Source organism: Oryctolagus cuniculus, chromosome 7, assembly GCF_051225735.1.
Source record: "Oryctolagus cuniculus isolate XC-2025 breed Fujian yellow rabbit chromosome 7, ASM5122573v1, whole genome shotgun sequence".
NCBI lineage: Eukaryota > Metazoa > Chordata > Mammalia > Lagomorpha > Leporidae > Oryctolagus > Oryctolagus cuniculus.
In genome coordinates, this window is record NC_142873.1 from 78,480,471 (window position 1) to 78,508,184 (window position 27,714).

The 27,714-nt window shown below is 45.3% G+C and overlaps 1 protein-coding gene across 4 annotated transcripts in view; it reads left to right on the top strand.

Moving 5' to 3' along the window:
- Nucleotides 1-27,714, top strand: part of DIPK1A (divergent protein kinase domain 1A) — a 112,457-nt gene that overhangs the window by 65,248 nt on the left and 19,495 nt on the right. For all 4 annotated transcript variants that reach the window (XM_070078033.2, XM_089300348.1, XM_051857501.3 and 1 more), the window contains exon 2: nucleotides 18,639-18,773. In XM_070078033.2, coding sequence (XP_069934134.1) covers nucleotides 18,660-18,773 — 114 coding nt within the window. In that variant the 5' untranslated portion in view covers nucleotides 18,639-18,659. The remainder of the gene's footprint in view (nucleotides 1-18,638; nucleotides 18,774-27,714) is intronic.

Genomic DNA, 27,714 nt, shown 5'->3' on the forward strand with positions numbered 1-27,714 from the left:
AAGAGCCCTTTAAATTCCTTTGGATCTGTGATTAAGCGAGAATCTTGAGAGCAAAGTACTGATAAAATTTTTCAAACATCCACATGTTGAAAAAGAATGTTTGACCAAACTGAGAGTAAGTACTTGTTCTGACTCAGAAAGGAGCTTGCCTTTGGTTTTATTCATGTTGAAGGAGCCCCTGCCCTATCCCCTAACTTTGGTCGGCTTGACCACATGATTTATTTGGTGAAAAGAAGGTAAAGACTCTTGCACTGGTGACACAGGTAGGGGAAGCCTGCTAGGATGAGGAATGTCAAAGCATTAGATAAACTCTGAAAATATCGTATTCATTTAATCCATTTTTTTGTAAATGAAGTTCAACAAAGTAACTGGTCCATCTTTCCCCAACCTCAAACAGTATGAGTCAGGTCATTTAAATGATTGTTGATGTTGAAAAACAGATGCAAATAAATTGTATTCTACCTTTTGGGGTGCTTAGGTTGTAGCTTGAGCAATCTGGGTGACTCTCTCTCTGCTCTGCCACCTTGAGCAAATCACTGGAGACTTCCCTTAGGGTTCTTTGGACTTGAATTAGATTCTAATCCAACCTGTTCCCAGACTGCTGGACATGTGCCCAGAGCGAGTGAGCTGTCCTGTGGAAGCCCTCACTCTAGCCTGTCTTTTCAGGTCGTCATGGTCAAACATTGCACCTGCTTGCTCTTTTCGAACCCTGCACCTGACCCAAGTGTATTTACTGTGTATCAGGCACAGCTTTCATTGTATCTTTGTACCTCAGAGTACAAAACATATGGTACTGTGTGTTACCTAACTCAATACTTGATGTAGTAAAAGTACAGATTACTCATGGTAATGATACAGACGCATCAATTTCCAAACAATGATTTCCTCTGAGGACAAAAGGAGAGATGAGAAATGGAAGGTGAAAGGACTTAGGTCTGGCGCTAACATTTTATTTATTCTTAGAAAATTCAAATGGCAAACTTTGTGGTGTTTGTTTACAAACATGTGGGTACAGAGCTGCCTGTTGTAATACTTCCTCTCATTTTCTGAACAGACTTATTTTTTCCCTGTACTTTGAAACATTTCTCTCCCCTTTGATTCTCAAGCAGAGAGAAAATAGAAGTCTCCTGGTAGGGACTCTCCTGCCTCCCACCCCAGCCACACATACGTGCCCCCTTGGCCTTCCTCCAGCTACCCCTGAGCCCAAGCCCAGCCCCTTGGTCTCCTGTCTGCACCCCTTCCCTCTAACCACTCAGGAACCTTGTTCTGTCCTCTGTCAACATCTCCTTGTATCCAGCCTCTTCCTGTCAGCATTTAAATGTCTTTTACAAACCTCCGCCTCAAGCCCGCTAATGTCACACTCCCCACTTGCTAGTGCAGCTTATCATTACAGGCAGCTGCCTGGTGGTCTTCCTTTTCACACTTCCTACTCCTCAGACCATTCCCGTCTGGCTTTTCCACGACGTTGACCTTCAGCACTGACTTCTGGGTCACTAGTGCTAACGGATGCTTCTTTATTTTTTCGGTTCGTCATCCTGACCACTCTGCTTCTCGAAACCCTTCCCGTGATACCCATGTTGCACCATTCTGGTTTTCTCCCATCCTGTCTGCTTCTCCCTGCTCTCCTATCAGCTCTGCTTTTCCTACCGAACCAGTAAATGGTGACAGTTCTTGGGCTTCAGTCCTAAACTCTTTTCTCACTATAGATTTTTTTTTTTTTCTCAACAGTGATGGCAGTTATTCCCATGGTTTCTGTTACTTTCTCTGTAACCACCAAAGCTCTCCCTGCAGCCCTGACTCTGGTCTCAGTCATAGACCTGGACATCCAGTTGGCCCCCATTTGCCATTGAGTGACTGGGAGACACATCCATTTCAATATGAACAAAACTGAACTTAAGGGAGATTACCCCCCTCCCCCAGCATTTCTGTCCTCCAGCAGCCCCTGTTTTTAGACTGACACCACACAGGGAGGGAGGGCATTGAGGTGCAGAGAATTAAACCACCACTTGGGATCCCACATTTCATATTGGAGTGCCGGTTCAAGTCCCAGCTACTGCATTTCTGATCCAGCTCCCTGCAAAGGTGCCTGGGAGGCAGCAGAGGATGGCTCAAGTATGTGCGTCCATTTTGTCCATGTGAAGACCCAGATGGAGCCCCAGGCTCTTGACTTTGGCCTGGCCCAGCCCTGGCTGTTTCGGGCATTTAGAGAGTGAACCAGCAGATAAAAGATCTCTCTCTCTTCCTCCCCAACACCCCCATGTGTGTACATACCACTTTAGCTTGCAAATAAATAAAAATCTTTTTTTAAAAAATCCCAGAAGACTTCTGTTTTCTCTCTGGGAATAAAGGAAGAGAGCGACTCAGAGCCTCAGAAAAGTTGCTGTACTCCCATATGGAATGGAATGTGAGTGTCTTTTTTTTTTTTATTTTTTTTTTATTTTTTTATTTTTGACAGGCAGAGTGGACAGTGAGAGAGAGACAGAGAGAAAGGTCTTCCTTTGCCGTTGGTTCACCCTCCAATGGCCGCCGCTGCAGCCGGCGCACCGCGTTGATCCGATGGCAGGAGCCAGGAGCCAGGTGCTTTTCCTGGTCTCCCATGGGGTGCAGGGCCCAAGCACCTGGGCCATCCTCCACTGCACTCCCTGGCCATAGCAGAGAGCTGGCCTGGAAGAGGGGCAACCGGGACAGAATCCGGCGCCCCGACCGGGACTAGAACCCGGTGTGCCGGCGCCGCAAGGTGGAGGATTAGCCTATTGAGCCACGTCGCCGGCGGAATGTGAGTGTCTTAACCACATTAACTTAGAAAAAATGCTTACCCCCTATTATGTATTTTATGAAAAGCTGGGAGGGAGGAGTTTAGAATCTCTAAACACAAAGAAATGTTAAATGTATAAGGTGATAGAAATACTAATTACCCTACTTTGTTCATTATACATTGAATATATGTATAGGAGTAGCACACTGTACCCCATAAATATGTATAATTATTATATATCAATTAAAATTTAAAATAGGGGCCAGTGTTGTGGCATAGAAGCTAATGCTGCCACACCTCAGCGTCAGCATCCCATATGAATACCGGTTCAAGTCTCTCTCCTCTGCTCCACTTCTGATCCAGTTCCCCGCTAATGGCCTGGAAAACAGCATAAGATGGCTTGAGTGTTTGGGTCCCTGTACCCACTTGGGAGACCTGGAATAAGCTCCTGGCTCCTGGCTTCGGTGTGACCCAGCCCTGGCCATTGTGGCCATTTGAGGAGTGAACCAGCAGATGGAAGATCTCTCTCTCTCTCTTTTTTTTTTTTTTTAAGAAACGTTTATTGATTTGAAAGAAAGAGTTACAGTAAAGCAGAGGCAGAGAGAGAGAGAGAAAGAGACAGATCTTCCTTCCATCTGCTGGTTTTCTCCCCAAATGGCTTCAATGGCTGGGCTGGGCCAGGAAGAAGCCAGGAGCCAGGATCTTCATTCTGGATCCCACAGGGGTGCAGGGGCCCAAGCACTGGGCCATGGTCGGCTGCTGCTGATTTGCCAGGTGCATTAGCAGGGAGCCAAATCAGAATTTGAGTAGCTAGGACTTGAACCAGCACCCATATAGCATGCTGGCACTGCAGACGGCAGCTGAACCGCTATGCCGTAGCGCCAGCCCCCAAAATAACTTTCTCCATCTCTCTCTCTTTCTGTATCTTTCTCTGTGTAACTCTTTCAAATAAATAAAATATTTTTTAAAATAATGATTTTATTAATAAACAATATAATTTGGTAGCAAAAAAGTTTTTTATTTTCTATTTAAGTTTACCCATTAAATATATAGAAATTTTTGGATTAAACTCTTAACTCATAATTCAACACTATTCTAATTCTCCCTTATATTGCACACTCACACATTCTGTTACCCTTTAGGAATACTTAGAACAGTGGAGATGGGGGAAGTAAGTCCACAAAATAAATCAATTTATATACAAAACTATATATCTTTGTGTCTATAAAGCAATGTAAGTACAAATAATTGTTACTTTAGTTAAAAAAGAGCTCTCATTTTTATTTAGGTAATATATCTAAAAGAACAGCAAAATCTCTCTAAAACCTTAAAGAATTTTTAATCTTAGCATTTATGGACTGCTGTATGCCAATGTCTTTCCATTTCTCTATTTTCTCAGTTAATTTGTCCAAGTCACACCCTAAAGTTCCCATCAATTAAAAATATAAATCTTAAGTTATTCTGTTATTCCCATGAATAGCAAACATTTAAGGATTCTAACTGAGCTCAGACACTGACTTAGGATTATTCCCAGGATAGGATCGGTTGGGATGGTAAGCTCACACATACTGATCCAGATTGAATTGCATTCTAATTCAGAGACCCTCTTTAATGATCAGAGGTAACTTAGGCTCCTTTCTCCAAGGAGCTCAGCCCCTTTGCATTCATAGCCAGACGGTTGGGTCCCTAGATTTGATGGAGACCCCAGAGTGTCATGAGAAGAGCAGGATGCTGGATCTGTTGCTAACTGAGCAGAAACACTCCCTGCCAGGTCCCACGTGCCGGGCCTTATCCCGCTGCTCTCCACTTTTTTCATCATGCATCTCCATTGGGAGGTTTTTTTTGAGCATATGCCACTCAGTATCTGAGCCACTATATTAATGCGGTGTATATTATCTTACTACCATGAGTAGGAATTTTCAAATATATGTAATATTTTGCCCAAGACACTAAGTTAAAGCTCAGGGAAAATTAGTAACTCACTCAACATCATGTAACTTAGTAATTGAGAGGTATTTGACAAATCCCAAGACATTTGAGACCTCAGTTATAAATTAAAGACTCTGTGGAGTCCTTTTATATGCGATCATGTTCAAAGCCTCTTCTAGTTCTTTTTTTTTTTTTTTTTTTTTTGATAGGCAGTTTTAGAGAGAGAGACGGAGAGAAAGGTCTTCCTTCCGTTGGTTCACTCCCCAAATGGCCAGTGCGGCCAGCGCAATGCGCTGATCCGAAGCCAGGAGCCAGGTGATTCCTCCTGGTCTCCCATGTGGATGCAGGGCCCAAGCACTTGGGCCATCCTCCACTGCCCTCCCAGGTCACAGCAGAGAGCTGGAAGAGGAGCAACTGGGACAGAATCTGGCGCCCCGACCAGGACTAGAACCCAGGGTGCTGGCACCGTAGGTGGAGGATTAGCCAAGTGACCCGTTGTGCTGGCCAGATTCCTGCCACCTTCGAGGAGACCTTTGTTGACTTCCTGACTTCCAGCTTCAGCTTGGCCTAGCCCAAGCCATTGTGAGCATTTGGGGAGTGAAACAATGGTTGGGAGCTCTCTGCCTCTCTCTCTCTCTCACAATTAATTCACTAACACAGTGTTAAATTTTCATGATCTTGGGGCTGGCGCTGTGGCACAGTGGGTTAACGCCCTGTCCTGAAGTGCTGGCATCCCATATGGTTGCCGGTTCAAGACCTGGCAGCTCCATTTCCGATCCAGCTCTCTGCTGTGGCCTGGGAAAGCAGTACAAGATGGCCCAAGTACTTGGGCCCCTGCACCTACATGGGAGACCCAGAAGAAGCTCCTAGCTCCTGGCTCCTGGCTCCTGGCTTTGGATCGGTGCAGCTCCAGCCATTGCGGCCAATTGGGGAGTGAACCAGCGGATGGAAGACCTCCCTCCCTCCCTCTCTCTCTCTCTCTCTGTTTCTCTCTCTCTCTGCTTCTCCTCTCTCTCTGTGTAACTCTAACTGTCAAATAAATAAATCTTAAAAAAAAAGTTTTCCTGATCTTTGTTATCATTTAAAACTCCATCAGTATCTTGTATATTAGATATGTGCTGTGTATTCAAGAGATTCATAGCAGCAGTCTCTACAAACATCATTTACAAAGTACCTGCTACCTTAAGCACCATAAAGTCATGTCTATCTGTATATTTTCATGAGAACTTTTCAGTAATTATTTTTCATCATTTTCCCATATGGAAGGATGAATCCTATTATTTTTCTGAGTATTTGTGTTGTGGTAAATAACTGTGAGTGTAGAGGGCGCCTCAGCTCTCTGAGATGCCATGGCAAGAACGTTGTCGTTTAGAAATAGTCTCTGCATTTTCTTTGGGAATCAGCTCCTCTCCTTCTAAGTAAAAATTGCTACGATCAAAACAGCTGTCATTTGTCTGTGAAGCATTTTCTACAGGTTTTGTTTTTAGCTTTCTTTTGAATTTTGAGAGAAATGAGAGCACGAATTTGTATTAACACCTGTCTGAGAAGTGACAGAGTTAGGTGGCCATCTGGTTTGCATGGCTTGTCATATTTTCAAAATAGATTCTGCCATTCCGCACAGATTGTTGGGCTATTCTAAAGCTGCGGCGACCGTCAGCAGTTTACTATCAAACTGAAAGGTAAGTGCTGGTGGTGTTCACCCAGAAAGGAGCCTCTGTGTTCCCTGCAAGACTGCAGAGGGACAGGTTAAGGCCATAATTCTCATCCCCTGGGCCCATGTGACCTGAAGGCGCATCTTAGAGTCTTCTGTGTTTTCATTATTCTAGGTCAGGCCCCAGGAATTCACCCTCAGGAGCTTTTTTTTTTTTTTCTCCTGACAGGCAGAGTTAGACAGTGAGAGAGAGAGAGACAGAGAGAAAGGTCTTCCTTTTCCATTGGTTCACCCGCAAATGACCGCTACGGTCATTCTTTAAAATTTTAAAAAAATTTTTAAAAAAATTTTTAAAAAATTTTTAAAAATTCCTGTAGATGCGTTTTTATTTTTTCTTATTTATTTGAAAGGCAGAGTTACACTGAGAGAGGAGAGGCAGAGAGAGAGAGAGAGAGAGAGAGGTCTTCCATCCCATGGTTCACTCCCCAGATGGCCACAACGGTCAGAGCTGTGCTGATCTGAAGCCAGGAGCTTCTTCCCAATCTCCCATGTAGGTGCAGGGGCCCAAGGACTTGGGCCATCTTCTACTGCTTTCCCAGGCCATAGCAGAGAGCTGGCTCGGAAGTGGAGCAGCAGGGACTTGAACCAGTGCCCATATGGGATGCTGGCACTGCAGGCAGCAGCTTTAACCTGCTGTGCCACAGTGCCGGCCCCAACATTCAATGATTCTTACAAATGCACTTCTTCTACCTTGCCCAGTCCTATAGGTGATTTTTGTCTTGGCTTTTAAAAAATATGCCCTCTGACTCTTTAGCATTCCATATGGCAAAGGTCCAGGCAGGCTTAGGTCTGTGGGGCATTGAGTACAGCTGGTGAATGACCACCTCCAGAATGCCACAGTACGGAACTGCAGGAATGTACCTAGGAAAATTTATTTCAAAGTGATTCCAGGAAGCAAGAGAGCTAGTCAAATTTTAAAGCACCTGCAGGACAGAGATAACATAGTCAAATGCAAGTATCTTAAGAGCTCCTAAGGCTGGCCAGCACCGCGGCTCACTAGGCTAATCCTCCGCCTGTGGCGCCAGCATCCCGGGTTCTAGTCCCGGTCGGGGCGCCGGATTCTTTCCCGGTTGCCCCTCTTCCAGGCCAGCTCTCTGCTGTGGCCAGGGAGTGCAGTGGAGGATGGCCCAAGTGCTTGGGCCCTGCATCCGCATAGGAGACCAGGAGACGCACCTGGCTCCTGGCTTCAGATCAGCGCGGTGCGCCGGCCGCAGCGTGCCAGCCGTGGCGGCCATTGGAGGGTGAACCAACGGCAAAGGAAGACCTTTCTCTCTGTCTCTCTCTTTCACTGTCCATTCTGCCTGTCAAAAAAAACAAAAACAAAAACATTTATTTAATAAATAGAAATTGGATTATAGGGGTAGAAGCTTGCTTTGAAAGCAATGAAACTGCATGTATCAAAAATATTTTTCTAAAAGATTTATTACTTATTTGAAAGGCAGAGTGACAGAAAGAGAGAGGGAGAGACAAAAGATCTTCCATCCACTGGCTCACCCGCTCAAATGGCTACAACAGCCCAGGCTGGGCCAGTCTGAAGCCAGGAGCCTGGAATTTCATCTGGACCTCCCGCATGGGTGGCAGAGGCCTAAGCACTTGGACCATCTTCTACTGCTTCCCAGGGGCATTAGCAGGGAGCTTAGTCAGAAATGAAACAGCCAGGCCTCAGGGGATGCTGGAGTCACAGGCAGGAGCTTAACCCACTGCACCACAACGCCAGCCCCTCTTATAAATCCTGAAAACTGCATAATAACCTTTGACCTAGAAATTTTACTTTCTGAAATCTCTTCTGAAGAAATAACCAGGGAGCCGGTGCCGCTGCTCACTAGGCTAATCCTCCACCTAGCGGCGCTGGCACCCCAGATTCTAGTCCCGGTTGGGGCGCCGGATTCTGTCCCAGTTGCTCCTCTTCCAGTCCATCTCTCTGCTGTGGCCAGGGAGTGCAGTGGAGGATGGCCCAAGTCCTTGGGCCCTGCACCCCATGGGAGACCAGGAGAAGCACCTGGCTCCTGGCTTCAGATCAGCGCGATGCGCTGCCCGTGGCAGCCATTGGAGGGTGAACCAACGGCAAAAGGAAGACCTTTCTCTCTGTCTCTCTCTCTCACTGTCCACTCTGCCTGTCAAAAAAAAAAAAAAAAAAAAAAAAAAAAGAAAAAAGAAAAGAAAAGAAAAGAAAAGAAATAACCAGGGCCAGCGCTGTGGCGCAGTGGGTTAATGCCCTGGCCTGAAGTGCTGGCATCCATATGGGCGCTGGTTCAAGACCCAGCTGCTCCACTTCCAATCCAGCTCTCTGCTATAGCCTGGGAAAGCAGTAGAAGATGGCCCAAGTCCTTGGGCACCTGCACCCACGTGGGAGATCTGAAGGAGGCTCCTAGCTCCTGGCTTTTGATCGGTGCAGCTCCAGCCATTGCGGCCAATTGGGGAGTGAACTAGCAGATGGAAGACCTCTCTATCTATCTCTCTCTCTCTCTGCCTCTCCTTCTCTCTCTGTGTAACTCTGACTTTCAAAAAAAAAAATAAATCTTTAAAAAAAAAAAAGGAAATAACCAAACACTCAGGCAACTATGTCTATATTTAATACAAGAGCAGTAGAGTGAGCATAGGCTCTGAAGCCAGGTTGTCTCATTTCAAATCCTGGTCCTCCTATTTAGGACTAATACAGTCTTGGTTATCCACTGTGTGTTTCCCAGTTTCTCTGTCCATCAAATGAGGCACAGTCCCCACTCAGGAGTTATTGTTAGGGATAGTAGTCCTTCCAGTGTCACGGCATTGCCACAGCAGTGCTGTGTAACAAATTTCCCCCAAACTTGGTGGCAAACAGAAAGCACTTATGTCCCACTCGTACATCGGCATGGCAGCTGGAGTCCCACTGGGCTGTAGACAGTGGTGTGGTTCAGGGGGCTTACAGTGTCACTTATAACTTGGGCATCAGTAGACTACCAGGGACCTACCTGCAGTAGGTCTACCTGCAGTGTCTGAAGTGGAAGACGACTAGTGCAGTGCACACTCTGCTTTGTGTCCCCTCCACCAGCAGATATACTGACCAAAGCGAGTCACAAGGCTGGGCCCCATGTCAGTAAGGCAGAGAGGATGACACAGAGGGAGAGTGTGAGAATTTTCTAGGCAATTCGGGAGTCAGCAGATGATTTCAGTAAAGAGCCAGGTAGTAAATATTTTGGGTTTTGTGGACTGCGTCATTTCGGTTGCAGCCATTCCACTCTGATTATAGAAAGAGAGCAGCTCTTGATAGCATTATCACTGAATGAGGTGACTGTGTGCCAAAACAACTATTACAAAGCCAGGTGGAGCAGGCTGGATTGGGTTCATGGGCCACAGTTTTCCAACCCGACTAATTTACCATACTAGCTCCTAGAGTTCTTATAAAGATTAAATAAATTGAGAAAGTACATACAACAGTTCCAGGTGCAAAGTGATACTGATAAATACTGGTTCTCATTAATGGTGTCATCTTTTATGATTATGTGAGTGTTGTTATAGCACAATATTGGAAGTAACAAAAATGTTCAACAATAGAGATAGGGTGAAGGAAATTATTGCACACTGATACTGTGAAATGGTGTAGTGAATCTGTTTAATTATACTTTTTAAGAAAGATTTATTTATTTATTTGAAAGGCAGAGGCAGACAGAAGGAGAGGTCTTCTTCACGCTGGTGCACTCCCCAGATGGTCGCAACGGCTGTAGCTGGGCCAGTCTTATACCAGCAGCCAGAAGCTTCTTCCAGATCTCATAAATGGGTGCAGGGGCCCAAGGATTTGGGCCGTTCTCTACTGCTTTCCCAGGCCATAGCAAGGAGCTGGATCAGAAAGTGAAGCAGCTGGGACTCAAACCAGCGTCAATATGGGATGCCGGCACTGCAGGTGGTGGCTTTACCTGCTATGCTACAGTGCTGGCTCCTTAATTATACTTTTTTAAAAATATCAACTCTGATGGCAAAGGCACATGTTTATGTTAAGTGAAAAAAGATAAATTATATTTCTCATGTGACTCCAGTTTTTCTTTTTATTTATTTATTGTCAGGCAGAGTGGACAGAGAGAGAGAGACAGAGAGAAAGGTCTTCCTTTTGCCGTTGGTTCACCCTCCAATGGCCGCCGTGGCCAGTGCATTGCACTGATCCGAAGCCAGGAGCCAGGTGCTTCTCCTGGTCTCCCATGGGGTGCAGGGCCCAAGCACTTGGGCCATCCTCCACTGCACTCCCTGGCCACAGCAGAGAGCTGGACTGGAAGAGGAGCAACCAAGATAGAATCCGCTGCCCCGACCCGGACTAGAACCCGGCGTGGCAGTGCCACAGGCGGAGGATTAGCCTAGTGAGCCGCGGAGCCGGCTCCAATTTTATTTTTCTTAAAAGATAATGCATTCCATACATGCACATACATGGACAACAACCTGTCCATTTTTTCTTCCCTAGTCATTTACTGTTACCTGGTGTTGAAGTATTTTGATTCAAAGTTCACTGAGGATACTTGTAGCTCTGATGTAGTTACCATTTATATGCTACTTATGTTTTCATTGCTTAACAGATGAAAAGTTTTACCTTGGAGAAGGCTCATTAGAATGGACTAGATGGACACTTTCCAACTTGTTGCCTTTTTCTTTTTTTCTTTTTCCCCTTCAAAACAAAGTTGTTGCCTTCTCAGCCCGTGGCAGCCCATGACAGGGTAGCAACCTGTGGGAGTAGCATGGCCTCCAGGGCCCTCGGGCCAGATGCCTGCCAGCTCTTTTGGGCTCCCATTCCCCCGGCAGCCTGCATCCTTCAGTGATCCAGAGTCAGAGCGCTGATGCTCAGAGCTGCGCAGCCACCTCCACCCCTTCCTGGCCACCTTGTGTTTGGGCACACACTTGTGCTTTTCTTATGTAGCAAAAGCAAATCAGGGACCCGTCCAGTGGCATAGCAGGTAAAGCCACCGCCTGCAGTGCCGGCATCCTATATGGGCGCCAGTTCAAGTCCCGGCTGCTCCACTTCTGAACCAGCTCTCTGCTATCGCCTGGGATAGCAGTGGGGGATGGCCCAAGTCCTTGGGCACCTGCACCCATGTGGGAGACCCAGAAGAAGCTCCTGGCTCCTGGCTTCGGATGAGTGCAGCTCCAGCTGTTGCTGCCAATTGGAAAGTGAACCAGCAGATGGAAGACCGACCTCTCTTTCTCTGCCTCTCTCTCTCTCTGCCTCTCGTTCTCTTACTGTGTAACTCTGACTTTCAAATAAATCAATCAATCTTTTTTTTTAAAAGACATATCTCAAGGAGTTCTTGAACTTGGGACTTTATGTACATAAGCAAAAGATTTGTTCATAGTCATTGAGCCCATTATATGGAATGAGAACTATATTGTCAACTTGAGCATAAATATATACACCCACGAATATTCTTAATGGACTATAATAGCAGAAGGAAGAACCCGTAGTCAGTATGTAAGTCAGGTTTTTGTTACTGTTGTGGAATTCCTAAAGCAACTAACTTAATAAGGAGTAAGACTGCACTCACGCAGGTTTTGGAGGCTGCACGTGCTAGCGGCATGATGCAGGTGTCAGCGAGTGCCACAGGGCAGGTGCTGGAGTACGGGTAGAAGAAGGATGGTGGACCAGAAAGCAGAGAGAGGGAGAGAGAGAGACAGAGAGAGATAGGCTACAGTCAGCTCAAGCTTTTATAATAATCTCATGAGAACTACCTAACTATGGCACACCCCCAGCAACCTGAGGACCTTCCACCAGGCCTCACTTCGTAAACATAATTGGATTTAAGTTTCCACTCTCAGTACCATTAACTTATGACTTTGGGATTTTATTTGAGAGAGAGAGAGAGAGAGAGAGATCTTCCTGTTGGTTCACTCCCCAGTGCCCTCAACAGCTCCTGGCTCCTGGCTTCAGATCGGTGCAGCTCCGACCGTTGCGGCCATTTGGAGAGTGAATCAACGGAGGGAAGACCTCTCTCTCCATCTCTCCCTCTCACTGTCTGTAACTCTACCTCTCAAATAAGTAAAATAATTCTTTTTTTAAAAAAGAGAGAGACATTTGGATCCTAAGGATGTATTTTAAAATATGTATGTTAAATGCACCCATGCAAAATTATATTTTTTCTGATTACAAAATAATACATGTTATTATAGAAAAAAGTGTATGATAGAGAAGAAAAATAAAAATCATCCATAATTCCATGCTTCTGACATTTTGGAATAACCACCTTTGACATTTTGGTTTATTTCCTGGTAGTTTCTACAGTGTGTTAGAGGCTTTCTCTTTTTAAAAGCAAAGTTGGGAACATATCGTGCATGTTGTTTTGAAAGCTGATTTTTTCACTTCATATATCATGAGCATTTTCCCCATACTTTGACACTAATTTGGAATAGTATTTTACTGTCGCGCCTAGCCACAGAATTGAGAATTACCCCCATGCAGCTCATTCCCAGGTGCTTTTGCATTTTTTATGCTGTCAACCTCAAGCATAAGAAATATGAACCAGTATTCAGAGAAAATGTCAACATTATCTGCTCCTTGGCTCCTTGTTGAAGTCTTATTTCTAGAGTTCTTGTGCAATGGAGACAGAGAATATGCTCATGCAAATAAAATCTTTAGATGCTAGTTCAGAGGAGAACTAAAATTCTTTCCATAAACGTAAACATTTATCTTTTGGAAAGATTAAGAATGCTAAAACCCTGGCTGGTGGACTAGTGGCCTTTGACAAGGAATTCCTGTTCAAAGTTTTGTCATAAAACATTTTTCATGCTCAAAAGAACTGGAGAGCATGGGCATTTTAAATAGTCAAAAAATAACATTTTTCTTGTTTGAAATGACAAAAGTACTTTTTAAATTTTTCTTTGCATATCCTAGCTGACTTTTGATGTTTGTGAAAATTATCACTTGGGCAGTTTAAATTGGAAACATGTGGGTCTTCTGAATGATTTTTCCAGCAGCCCTCTGACTGGCAGTGAGGTGCCTTTTATAAGAGTACAAGATCCATTCCAAATAAAATTTGTTTGGATGTGTTGTGATATACAGAAAATATTTTCCCTATATCTTTCTTCATATCTTTGGTTTTACAATGAGCATGTTTTTCAAAAGTATTATTCTTACAAATTTCTAGAGTCTATAAGGAAATGATAAAAGTTTTATTTGGGGATATGGTTAAATAATCTTGTCTGATTTTTCTTCAGCAAGACTACCCCTAAAGATGCTGTGAAAGACAGCTAGCTACAGTGTTGTAAATATAACTAGAAGAAAAAAATTTTTTTCAAGATTGTTTCAGAATGATTGGTGATGACAAAACTAAAAAGAGCAAATGTATTTCCAAGCTTTTACTATGAAATGGTAAATGATGGGATGATTATATTTGAGCTTTTGCAAGTGATATATTTATTAATTTATTATATTTTCTGAGTGTTCAAATCCATTAAATATGTTAAGGAAAATATTTGTGGGCAAAAGTGAAGCTGTATATTTCTTCCCCAGTTCTCAAAATCAAGAACATTTGTGTAGGAAGCACTTAAGAGTAAAGTAAGTGGGACTTTGTGCTTTAGATGTTTAGGTAAGACATTAAATATAAACGATTGATGAGTGATAGTGATTATTTCATTTATTTTATAAGCCTAATTGTGTTCATTTTTAAAATATTTGTTTATGTTATTTATTTGAAAGGTAGGGAGACAGAGAGAGAGATTTCATTCCTGGTCCATTCCCCAAATGCCTGCAATAGCTGGGACAGGGCCAGGCAGAAACCAAGCGCCAGGAGCCCATCTGGCTCTTCCATATGGATGGCAGGGACCCAAATACCTGGGCCATCACCTGCTGCCTGCCTGGGTGCACATTAGCAGGAAGCTGAAATCAGAGCACTCTGGGTGGCCTTCAGCACTGAGCCAAACATCCACCCCTAGAGGTAGTTTTAATTGGCTAAATTTTTGTGTGTTGCCTCTTTCTGCCTATTTTTTTTATAACAATGTAAAAAGGTTTTCAGATTTGTTTTAAAAGAAGTTATCACAATGAGAACAAGTTTATATATATAAATGGGGGGGGTGGAGGAAGTCCTGAGTTGTGTATTGAGTTAAGCCTCTGCCTGTGGCACTGGCATCCCATATAGGCACTGGTTCAAGTCCTAGCTACTCCACTTCCAATTTAGCTCCTTGCTAATGTACCAGGGAAAGCAGCGGGACCCTGCACCCATGTGAGAGACCTAGAAGAAGCTCCTGGCTCCTGGGTTCCGGCTGGCCCAGCCCTGACTGTTGCCAATATCTGGGGGTGAACCAGCGGATGGAAGATCTCTCTCTCCCTCTCCCTCTGTTACTCTGTCTTTCAAAGAAATAAATCTTTTTTTAAAAAAAAGATTTATTTATTTTTTTGAAAGAGTTACAGAGAGAGAGCTCTTCCATCCACTGGTTCACTCCCCAGTTGGCCGCAATGGGGAGTGAACTACGCCGATCCGAAGCCAGGAGCCAGGAGCTTCTTCCGGGTCTCCCACATGGAAGTAGGGCACCCATATGGGATGCCAGCACTGTAGGCGGCGGCTTTACCTGTTAGGCCACAGCACCGGCCCCAGAAATAAATCTTTTTTTTTTTTTTTTTTTTGACAGGCAGAGTGGACAGTGAGAGAGAGAGACAGAGAGAAAGGTCTTCCTTTGCCGTTGGTTCACCCTCCAATGGCCGCCGCGGCCGGCACGCTGCGGCCGGTGCACCGCACTGATCCGATGGCAGGAGCCAGGAGCCAGGTGCTTTTCCTGGTCTCCCATGGGGTGCAGGGCCCAAGCACCTGGGCCATCCTCCACTGCACTCCCTGGCCACAGCAGAGGGCTGGCCTGGAAGAGGGGCAACCGGGACAGAATCCGGCGCCCCGACCGGGACTAGAACCTGGTGTGCCGGCGCCGCTAGGCGGAGGATTAGCCTAGTGAGCCGTGGCGCCGGCCCAGAAATAAATCTTTTTAAAAAGAGAATAAAGAAAAATTTTCACTGTTCTTTAGAGTGGAATCATAGAGAAAGTTTGTTTCATCATGTGCATGTTTTCTATATCCAGTGATTTTTCTTTAATTAGTAATAGTTTATACATGAAAGGCTAATTTACTAACAAAGACAGTACTATACAATTTTTTAAAATTTATTTTATTTGAAAGAGTTATGGTGGCGGGGGGAGGTCTTCCATCCACTGCTTCACTCCCTGAATGGCCGAAGCCAGGAGCTTCTTCTGGGTCTCCAGCATGGGTGCAGAGGCCCAAGAACTTGGACCGTTTCTTCTGCTTTCCCAGGAGTATTAGCAGAGAGTTGGATCAGAAATGGAGCAGCTGGGGCACAAACTAATGCCCAAATGGGGTGCCGGCACTGTAGACAGCTTAACCTGCTGTGCCACAACGCTGGCCCCACAAATTTTATTCTTAAAACTCCGTAATTTTTGCTTTCCTTTTTTTGCATAAACACAATACAGAGTTTCTCAAACACTGCACTATGGACATTTGGGACTGGATGCTGCTTTGTCGTGGAGGCTGCTCTGCACGGTGCAGGATGTTAACAGCATGTCTGGCCCCTCCCCACAAAATCCTGCTACTGATCCCCCGTCCTGAAACCAAAAATGTCTCCAGACATTGCAGTGTGTTCCTTGGGGAACAAAACTGACTCCAACTGAGAAGCCCTGCCTTGGTATATATACCAAAATTCTTACTCATGTTTTTCATGAGCATAATTTAGAATAAAGCAATGTACTATTCGTTAGGTAGGCACAAAATCAGCAGAGCGGAAAAGGTGCTAGACAGTAGTTTTGCACAGTTCAGCATAAACAAAAATGTCAGACTACATTCCTTAATCAAGGACTGGATGATCTAGGTAATTGGTACAGAAGAGCCCACTAGGAACACTTTAGTGAATGCCATACGGGGCAATAAAATTAGTTAATAGCTGCTGATGTAATTTATGGCCCATTCCTTCTTTAATCATTATTTTAAAATGTAAGGCCGGAAGGAAAAAAAAATGTAAAGCCACAGCATCTGCACATATTAAAGGACACATGAAGGCCTTTTTATTTTGTGGTACTCCCAAGCCACAGCAGTTTTTCACGACATACTGGAATAAAAACATGCTTCACTTTCTTGTCACTTTGTCCACAACAGGGGATGCCAGAGCCCTGCTGGGGACATCTGACTTCCTTTCCCAGGGCAAGCCAGTGCCCGTGTGTGCTTCACCTGACACATAAGCCAGGGGAGGCAGAGGAACGTAGCAGCTCCTTGAGAGACAAGGCAAATATTTCAATAGCACCACAAAAACACAATCACATCTAAAAATGAAAATCCTCCACATCACCTAATACTCCTGTCATTCTTCATATTTTCTCTTGTCTCATTTTATCATTTTTTATAATCTCCTTTGAATCAGGACTCAGGCAAGACGCATGTGCTTTAAGTATTTGATATGTTTCTTAGTGTTTTTAAATTTCCCCTGCTCTCTGTTCCGCCACATAATTTCTTTGTTGAAGAAGGTGGGTGGTTGTTTGCCTCGCAGCCTGGAGCTTGCTGGTTGTGTCCTCCCATAATGTCGCCTACTGAAGTGTCACTTCTGTCCCTCTGCCTCCTGTGTTTCCTGTAAACAGGGAGCTGCAGGTAAAGGCTTGATCAGATCCAGATTCAGTTTCCTTTTCGGCAAGTCCGAAAAGCAGGTGCTAGCCAATGGCAGCCTGGCTGCGTCTTGCAGATGAGTTGGTTACAGTGTGCCCAGCGCTGTGCTCACGCCCTAAAGGCACTGCACTGTTTCATCTCAGGTAAGCCTCACTGAACTGGTCCATCTCCTGAGTGATGACTAGGTCTTTCATTAGGGGAAGAGTGATCTCCAGCGTATTCCAGACACCTTGGTACCTACCCCACTGGCATTATGTGGTTTCATTTGGAGTTGTGTCTGAATTTCTTTTAGTGAATTCATTTAGAGCTATATAAAAATATTTTACATTAAAAGCATTTTTAATTAAAAGCTAACATTTAAAATATTTTAATTAAAAATTTCAATTAAAATTAATTTTAAAATATTGATAATAGAACTCAGAGACCTGTCATTTAGCTGTGAATTCATTGTACTCAAGCTTTTTGGTAGGGGATTTACCATCTGTTCACCTCACAAAGACGGATAGCTAAATGCAAACAGGGCCAACGGAATTCAGTGTTTCCTGAGCCTCTCTTTCCTGTGCACTCATTGTCTTCTGCAGGTGCATTTAAGTCTCTTTCATCTCTCTCGCTGCCTTCCTTGCATGCTCACAGGGCTCACAATATCCCACTGTTTCCCAGTGTGAGAAACTGGCTCGTGATTATACAAGCAAAACTAGCTTCTCATTGTCTGTTTACATATCTTTAATTTATTCTGCGCAATTCTCTCCCTGGTTCCCAGTTCTACCGTTTGCAAAGTCACATTGGAGCTCCAGACCCCAAAAATAAATGCCAAATTATGTCGACCGACTTCACTTTTGAAGTCCAAACTGTTTGATACGTGGTTGGTGGAGAAAAGGCACCAGCGGACCCAGGTTGCAGTCAGCTACCAGAGGCTCAGAGCAAAACAATGCAGAAAGGCTGCTATTGTGGGGTCTGACCAGTTGACATGCAAGGAGTCGTTTGTTCCGGATGCCTCTTAACCCTTCCTCTCCAGTCGTTTCTCCTTTAATACTTGCAACGTTCTCTTCAGTTTCTAGAACATCCATCAGGTCGAGCATTTGGTTGGTTGAATGGAAGGGACAGAAAGCCCTTTTGAACACCACGAGGAAATGGGAGTGACTGAAAAGTTTAATTTTTCATTCTGATCATCACTGTGAGACATTAGATAAATAATCAGATTCTTGGTTCTTATTTCTTTTGAAAATGAAATCATTCTTTATTAGCATGATTATCCATAAGACCTTTGAGATTCATATCCGCAACTGTCATTTGTAAGCTGGGAAACAGGATTGCATCTCTGTTCACCTGATCGCAGGCGCACAGGGTGGCAGGGGAGTACATGCTGGTGCTTATTAATAAGTAGCTCTTGCTGATGCTGGTATTTGCAAGCTTATGTATTTTAAATTGTATTTTGTTCCCTTCCTCTTTGGCAGAACCAAGGAGCTTCCTTTTCTAAGATCGGTGCTGTTTGGCCTCGGTGAAAGTGCACTTTGTTCTAGAATCGCCACGTGAAAGCCTAGAATATATACTGGGTTATTTCAGGAAAGGGGGCAGACTCGTGTTCTAGGACGGTGAATGCTGACTCGGGGCTGAGTGACTGATCCTTGTGTGCTCTCTCACTAACAGGCTCGCTTCTCGTACGTGCGGATGAAATATCTCTTCTTCTCCTGGTTGGCGGTTTTTGTTGGCAGCTGGATTCTGTATGTGCAGTATTCCGCCTACACAGAGCTATGCAGAGGGAAGGACTGTAAGAAAATCATAGTAAGTAGTGTTAATTTCCTGGCTCATTGAAAAGCTTAATAACACATTGTGTTTATTACTTATGTCCTTGCCCATAGTTATTTTCAAAATAAAAGTTAACTTGATCTTGGAGTTGTGATGAGCGTCTTAACTTTATGAATATAACAAGTTGGGAGTGTTCTCCACTTTGAAAACTCCAGTATTCAGAAATCTAAATATTAACATAAGTAAGTTAGTGTGGGGGCATCCTCATTACAAAGAGGGATTTTTGTTTTTTGAATATTTATACATCTGAGGTTTAGTTTATTCTAATAAGGAGGGTTTTTCAATGTGTAGAGTGTGAAAGTGTTATTTATGGGAAGTATTTCTGGAGCACATCTTTTGGTTAAGTAAAGTCATTCTCAATACCAAAATTTGCCTAAAAACCATATAAATATATCTATTTAATTCTATACTAATGATTAGATACATCTTAGGAAAATCACTATCAGTCTGTGATTGCTAGTAGTCACTGTTGGCTCTATAGCACTTATTTTTTAAATGTTTGAGGATTTTGGAGCTGGCTTTGTGGTATAGCAGGTAAAACCACTGCTTGTGCTGCCAGCATCTTGTATGGATGCTGGTTCGAGTCCTGACTGCTCCACTTCCTATCCAGCTCCCTGCTAATGGTCTAGAAAAAGCAGTGGAGGATGGCCCAAATGCTTGGGCCCCTGCCACCTACATGGGAGACCTCCAGGAGGCTCCTGGCTCCTGGCTTTGGCCGATCCCAGCCCTGATCATTGCAGCCTTTTAGGGAGTGAACCAGAGGATGGATGATCTCTCTCTCTCTCTCTCTATTCCTCTCTCTATATATAAACTCTGCCTTTCAAATAGTAAATCTTAAAAAATGAAAACAAAAAAACAAAAAACAAGATGCTGGTTAAGACAACCGCACCCCACATCAGAGCACCCGGGTTCATTTCCTGGTTCCTACCTCCGACTCTGGCATTGCTGCTAATGCAGATCTTGGAAGACAGCAGTGAAGCTCAAGTATTTGGGTTTCTGCTGCCCACATGGGAGACCCAGGTTGAGTTCCTTTGGCTACTGACTTTGGTCCCCTGGCCATTATAGGCATTTGAGAAGTAAACAAGTGGATGAGAATGAGTTCTAGCTCACTCTTTTTCTCTGCTTCTCAAATAAAACAAAAAAATTTTTAGGACTAAGGTCAGTATTATAAAGCTAAAATAGTAGTAATATTACATAGGAGCCATGGGGTTAGTACTAAAAAGGAAGCAGAAAAAAATTTTTAAGTATATATATGTAGGGGGCCGGGGTTGTGATACAGCAGGCTAAGCTGCCACTTAGGTTGCTGGTATCCCATATCTAAGTCCAGCTGCTCTGCTTCTGATTCAGCTCCCTGGTAGTATACCTGGGAAAGCAGTAGAAGATGACCCAAGTGCTTGGGACTCTGCCACCCACATGGGAGACCAAGATGGAATTCTGGGCTCCCGACTTAGGCCTGGACCAGCTATGGCTGCTGTGGCCATTGAGAAGTGAACCAGGATGGAAGACACCCATGTCTGTCTCTCCTTCTCTATTTCTCTGTCTCCCCCTCCCACTCCCTTCCTCCCTCTAACTCTCCCCCTCCCTCCCTCTCCCCTTCTTCCCCTTTCAAATAAATAGATAGATTTTTTAAAAAGTATATTTAAAAGCTTCCAAAAGGTAACAAGATAATGCAGGATTGCTTGATTGTGATCTGGGAAAGGATAGGATTTGAAAGAGGTGAGTCTGGTGTTTGTGTCTGCTTGTCCTGGAGACGTTTGCCCTGAAATCCAGTCTTACGGGGCTGGGAAACAAGACGGTGGTCCAAGTTCAACCAAGCGCAGGGACCTTGGTGTACCATGCTTTGGGCGGACACCAGAAGGGCTGAAGCCGGGAGTGAGGATCAGCTGACTTTCCTGGCCTCTGACCCCGGGGGCATTTTCTGGCATCTGTTACCATAGCGGAATTTGCTGGTTCTGGGCCTGACAGGGGCTTGAGAACAGAACTTTGTATATGCTGGCAGGGAGCCGCTGCTGGGGACAAGAAGCCAGCAGAGGCTGCCTCGAAAACTCGCCTCACCTCCCCCCGCCCATGTCCGCCAGTTGTCCCATTGGGATATTGGCCAGTTCCTGGGGCTCTGCAGAAACGAAGGCGAAAACCCTCCCTGCAAAGCCTTTGAGAAGCAGAACAGACGTTTTGGCAGCCTCACGCGATACAGATGAGAGTTACGAACCCGCCAGAGGGATAAGCCCCAGTGAATGCCACGCTGTCTGTTGAAAACATCAAAGGACTCTGCCCTTGGACTAGGGATGAGCTGAAGTTGGAGTGAGTTCTACCAGAGCTGCCACTCAGCCTCAGCACAGCAGAGCCACTGACTGGGTGAAGGTGGTCGGCGACTGTGACACCTGCCTGCTGGAGGAAAGGGAAACCCAGCCTTAAAGGCGCTATGTGAAAAAATCCCAGGGGTGCCAGAAGACCAGACAACATGACCAAAACCTAAGAGATCAGCACAGACACTAGAAGCAGATCCACAGATGATCTGGATTTTGGCATCCTCTAAAAAAGGTTTTAAAATAACGTATGTTTCTGTTCATGTTCAATTAAGTAGGGGAAATGGGAGAATAATTATATAAAACAATGGATAATTTCAATACAGAATTGCAACATATAAAAATTAATCTGGAGGCCGGCGCTGTGGCTCACTTGGCTAATCCTCCATCTGTGGTGCCAGCACCCCGGGTTCTAGTCCCATATAGGCACCAGGTACTAGTCCTGGTTGCTCCTCTTCCAGTCTAGCTCTCTGCTGTGACCTGGGAGGGCAGCGGAGGATGGCCCAAGTGCTTGGGTCCCTGCACCAGCATGGGAGACCGGGAGGAAGCTCCTGGCTTCAGATCAGCGCAGCGCAACGGCCGTAGCGGCCGTTAGGGGAGTGAACCAATGGAAGGAAGACCTTTCTCTCTGTCTCTCTCTCACTGTCTGTAACTCTCTCTCTGTCACTCTCTCTCACTGTCTAACTCTGCCTGGCAAAAAAAAAGAATCTGGAAGATAGTATGGAATCTCTCTAAAATTTAAACATTGAAATGCCATATGATCCAACAATTTCACTTTCAGATATATACCAAGAGTCGAAAGCAGGGGGCCAGCATTTTGGTGTAGCAGGTTAATCTGCCGCTGGCATCCCATACGGGTGCTGATTCTCTCTGCTGCTGATCCAGCTCCCTTCTAATGCACTTGGGAAGGCAGCAGAAGATGGCTTAAGTGGTTGGCCCCCTGCACCAATGTGGGAGACCTGGAAGAAGCTCTGGGCTCCTGACTTCAGCTTGGCCGAGCCCAGCCATTGCTGGCCATTTAGGGAGTGAACCAAAAGATGGAAGATCTCTCCACCCCCCCCCTCTCTGTAACTCTGATTTTCAAATAAATAGAAAACTATTTATTTATTTATTTATTTATTTTTGACAGGCAGAGTGGACAGTGAGAGAGAGAGACAGAGAGAAAGGTCTTCATTTGCCGTTGGTTCACCCTCCAGTGGCCCGGCGCACCGTGCTGATCCGAAGGCAGGAGCCAGGTGCTTCTCCTGGTCTCCCATGGGGTGCAGGGCCCAAGGACTTGGGCCATCCTCCACTGCACTCCCTGGCCACAGCAGAGAGCTGTCCTGGAAGAGGGGCAACCAGAACAGAATCCTGCACCCTGACGGGGACTAGAACCTGTTGTGCCAGCGCCGCAGGCAGAGGATTAGCCTATTGAGTTGCGGCGCCGGCCAGAAAATTCTTTAAAAAAAAAAAAAAGAATTAGGCCAGCGCTGTGGCTCACTAGGTTAATCCTCCGCCTTGTGGCGCCAGTACACCCGGTTCTAGTTCCGATCGGGGTGCAGGATTCTGTCCCGGTTGCCCCTCTTCCAGGCCAGCCCTCTGCTGTGGCCAGGGAGTGCAGTGGAGGATGGCCCAGGTGCTTGGGCCCTGCACCCCATGGGAGACCAGGAAAAGCACCTGGCTCCTGGCTCCTGCCATCGGATCAGCGCGGTGCGCCGACCGCAGCGCGCCGGCCGCGGCGGCCATTGGAGGGTGAACCAACGGCAAAGGAAGACCTTTCTCTCTGTCTCTCTCTCTCACTGTCCACTCTGCCTGTCAAAAAAAAAAAAAAGAAAAAAGAAAAAAAAGAAATGGTATTTTCTATGTATTTTCGAGTGTGTTTGTGTTAATATACTATATAGCCTTCTATTTTATTTATTTGGTAAAGAGAGAAAGACAGATGTGAACAAAGAAAAGACTCCCATCTACTAGTTCACTTCCCAAATGCCCGAAATTCCAGGGGAAGGCCAAGGCCAAAGCCTGGAGCCAGGAACTCAATCTGGGTCTCCCACGTGAGTGGCAAGAACTCAGTTACTTGAACCAGCACCTCTCTTCCCAGGATCTGCATTAGCAGGAAGCTGGAGTCAGAAGCTGGAGTACGAAATCAAACCCAGGCACGAGGGCATCTGAATGGTTTCTTAATCACCAGATTAAACACCTTCTGCACACCTCTTTTTTAAAATCGGAATCAGTCTTTACTTGGCTTGAGAAGTAATATATTTTAGATTTGTTTCTCTCTTGTTCCAATTTTGCAATATCTGCATAAGTAATTGCCTGGCCTTTTCATAAAGTATGATAATAAAGCCACACATAATTCTGGTCCTGGCCACTCTTGTTTTGAGATATGAAGTCTAAACCAGTGGTCTCTCTCCCTCTCTTTCAATTACTGCATAGATAATTCTTTTATTTAAATAGACTGGATGGAACCACAGCATATACGATTGGTCGTTTTAAAATTTGGGCATAAATATAAAACCGCAGTATGTCACAACCACATTTAGCAAAAGCATGCTTGGCACAGGATTACAGTGTCCTGTGCATAAGCTTAGGATGGATTTCCATCCAATCCTCAGTCCATTTCATCTTTGTGAATAAAGAAGATTATAAAGAGACACAGAAGATCCAAAAGAGGGTCTATAAATATTTGCTGAAGTTTAAAAGCATGGGTTCTTCTCTTCCCTTTGGTATTTGATGTTGCTGATTTCAAATTTCCTCTTGCTCTTTTTCTCCTATGTTTAATAATTTATATGCATTTTCATGGTAGCTACTATCTTCTAACAATCATATAAACAGAATAACCTGTTTTAAAAGCCGCATCAGTCAACAAGTGTTTGTGGAGCACCTGCTGCATCCTGTGATAAGCAGGATCCCCAGCTCCGTTTAGGAGCTGACGTGCTAACAGTGGAAGGTGTACAATAAAAACAAAAGCTATTAACTCAGGTGCTGCCGAGCACAGCGATAAATGGTATAATTGTAATAATTATTAGAGAATGAGTAAGCTAAGGGAGCGTGCAAATGCCAGAAGGGTGTGAGTTGAGGAAATGGCCATATGAGCATGAAGTGGAACTGAACCAGATAACCTGGCCGTGTGCTGCCGAGTGATGCACGGACGCCTCTGCGGAGCACGGAGAAGCTTCCCGAGCCCTTCCACCTGGGACAGGAACTAATAGTTGTTGTTGCCGAAACCATAACATTGTGATTCAGAAATTTCTTCTCACGTGTGGCTTATGGACTTTTTTTATTTTTTATTTTTTGGACAGGCAGAGTGGACAGTGAGAGAGAGAGACAGAGAGAAAGGTCTTCCTTTGCCGTTGGTTCACCCTCCAATGGCCACCACGGCCGGGGCGCTGCAGCCGGCGCACCGCGCTGATCCGATGGCAGGAGCCAGGTGCTTCTCCTGGTCTCCCATGGGGTGCAGGGCCCAAGGACTTGGGCCATCCTCTACTGCACTCCCTGGCCACAGCAGAGAGCTGGCCTGGAAGAGGGGCAACCGGGACAGAATCTGGCGCCCCGCCCGGGATTAGAACCTGGTGTGCCGGCGCCACTAAGTGGAGGATTAGCCTAGTGAGCCATGGCACTGGCCGGCTTATGAACATTTTTAAACGTTGCCTATGAAAGGTGCAACCCACCAAGTCTGAAGGACTTATTTACTACCTGTAATAACCTGATTGATCTGTTAGAAAAAATACCTGGTTGGACTCCAAGCAGCCGCCTTCCCCTCTCTTGCAGTGGAGTGTGTTACTTTCAGTGGCGTGTGTCACTTCATGGCTTGCGTGAGGAAAACATCTCTGTCACTCATGCAGCGGAAGGGAGCCAGCTGACCTGGATGTCTCGCTGGGTGATGCTCGGAGAGATGCCTGGAGCACAGAGGAGTTTCCTGAGGCCTTACCTGCCTGCCTTTAGTGCTCTGGTGGTTGTCATGCTGACCCTGTAACGTTACCACTCAGAACTGTCCCTAGGAGCTGGCTGTAGCCAACCCACTAAAGCACTGCCCCAAGCTGAGATGATCTTTGAGGAGGTGGGCGGGTTATAGCAGGGTTATCACCGAGGTCTCTCTGGCGTACACAGCTTTCTTCCCCTCTGTGTGTTCTGTCTTTCCATTTGTGTGGGAGGGCTCAATTCTGCTCAAGTGGCTTCAAGCATAAGCACCGGAATAAAAGAGCTCTGGTGAGTTCCAGCTTCGTCATCTCTGAGCCCTGTAAGCTTGGGCAGTTACTTAGCCTTTGTATGAAAACAAGGATTAATAATACTTGCACATCAGGTGGTTGTGAGGGCAGAACGAGTTCATGTATTGATGGCTTAACACCGTGCCTGATGCACAGGAGTTGCTCGATAAAGTAGTATTACCATCATTTTATATTGTCAGGTCCCGGCCCTTGAGTCTGTCTGGCAAGATAAGATACACATCCAGACACACACAATGTTGACACGATCAAGTGTATCAGAGTTCAACCAGAGAAGCAAAAGCAATATAGGGAGATTTATTACAAGGCATTGGCTTGCGTGGTTGTGGAGGCTGGCTGGGCAGATCCCCAGGGCAGGCCGTCGGGAGGGGCTGGCTGGAGCTCTCGGCATGGGCTGAAGCTGCTGTCTACACAGTATCTGCTCCCCGTCCTGACGAGTCTCCTTTTGATTGGGAAGCCTCTGCGGGGCCGTGCAGGTCCTTGAGCAGACCAGACCAGGCCCGCCCAAACTACCTTGCATCAGCTGCATGGATTGTCATCCCTAGAGTACAGCAGCACCTCCGCTGTGGACGTCCGTAAACGGGGGCCGTAGCCCGGCTAAGCTGACACAGCCAGCTAAGATGATTGTGGCATAAATAGTTGTAGTACAAAAATTGAAAGAAAGAAGCCTTCAATAAATAAAGAAGTCAATGCAATTAGAACAGTAGAGAAAGGCTTTGTAGAAGAAATAGGACTTCCACAGGACCTTAGAATTTGGAAAGGCACTAAGGAGGGTCCCCTCAGGAGCTACCGCTGCGACACCCATCTCCCATATCAGAGCGCCAGGTTGAGTCCCTTTTGCTCTACTTCCCATCCAGATTCTTGATAATGCACCTGGGAAGTCAGTGGAAGATGGCCCAAATAGTTGGACCCCTGCCACCTGTGTGGGAGACTTGGATGGAGTTCTTGGCTCATGGTTTCCGCCTGGCCCAGACCTGGCTTTTGCAGCCATCTGGGGAGTGAACCAGCAGATGGAAGATCTATTTCTGTCCCTCTTCCTCTCGCTCTGTCAGTCTGCCTTTCAAATAAGTAAATCTTTTTAAAAAAAGAGAATAAAGCAAAGAAAAAGGCGAGAGCCCTCCTAACTATAAGCCAACCCTGCCTTTCCACTTTTATCCCACAGAGCAAGATACTGATTAATGTTAGGCCAGAGAATTCCCAGAACTACCTTGGTTGGGGCTTCTGGCTGACTGTAAACTAATGTATTCTCTTTTTTTTTTTTAATAGCAAATTTTAAAACAAACTCAGAATGTCAAGCAAATTAGATATGTATTTCATATAAATTATGTACTGGGTGATAAGTCTAATTACATAATCCAAGTGTATTACCATTTCAGCATCAGCAGTCACTGGGATATTGGTATTATTTCCCTGAGATTTTTTCTGCAACCAATGGATAATTTTTATTAAAAAGAGGAGAATCATCTAAAGTTAATAGGATTCTTAAATTTTCTCAGCTTCTAGGAAGCCAGGAGCCAAAACTGAGTTTAATTTTGCACACTTGTACACTGATTTGCAACTAGAATTCAAGTTTCTTGTTTTTATATTTCTTATTTTAATTAATGCATGAAACTTCCCAGTGTCACATCCATTCCCTAGGGCTTGACTCTGGTGTAGCGGATAACAGGTCTGTAAAACTCAGAGGGAAATGCAGCAGAGGCTGCAGCACCCGAAAAAGCCAAGGGAACTCAGGGAAGTTGCGGGGAGAGGGCCTGTGTTTCGCTCTTCTTTGTGTAGGGACCTCTTTCTCCAAATGAAAGCAACCTTGAACCCTACTTTGATGTGCTTGGTAGGGTCCAGGGTTTTCCCCAGTTGTGCTTTTTCCACCAAGCTGATTACATAATATGATGTGTCATTCAATGTACATTTTCTCTGATTATAGAAATCACCAATTCATTCGTTGTTCCAGGGAAATCTGTTTGGTGCCTAATGATAAAGAAGTGTGGCACTGTCTGTGTAGGTGAGATTCCCTTGACACAGCATGTCTGAAGGCTTATTTACTTATGTTTCTTTATTTGAAAAGCAGAAAGAGAGAGAGGCTATCTTCCATTCACAGGTTCATTCCCCAAATGCTGTACCAGCCAAGGCTGAGCCAGGTGGAAGACAGGACCCAGGAACTCCATCCAGGTCTGCCAAATATCTGGGCCACCACCTGCTGCCTTCCAAGCGCATTACTGGGGAGCCGGATGGGAAGCAAAGGTGGGACTCAATCCTAGGCACCCCAGTGGCTGAATGTACTACAGCAACGCCCACCCCGACAGCATCTTATGTGTGCTCGATTCTGGAAGAAAAAAACAGAAGAAGCGGCAGGGAGGACTGTTTCCCCTCTGCACGTCTCTCGGGACAACACCACTTAATGCTGATGTCTCT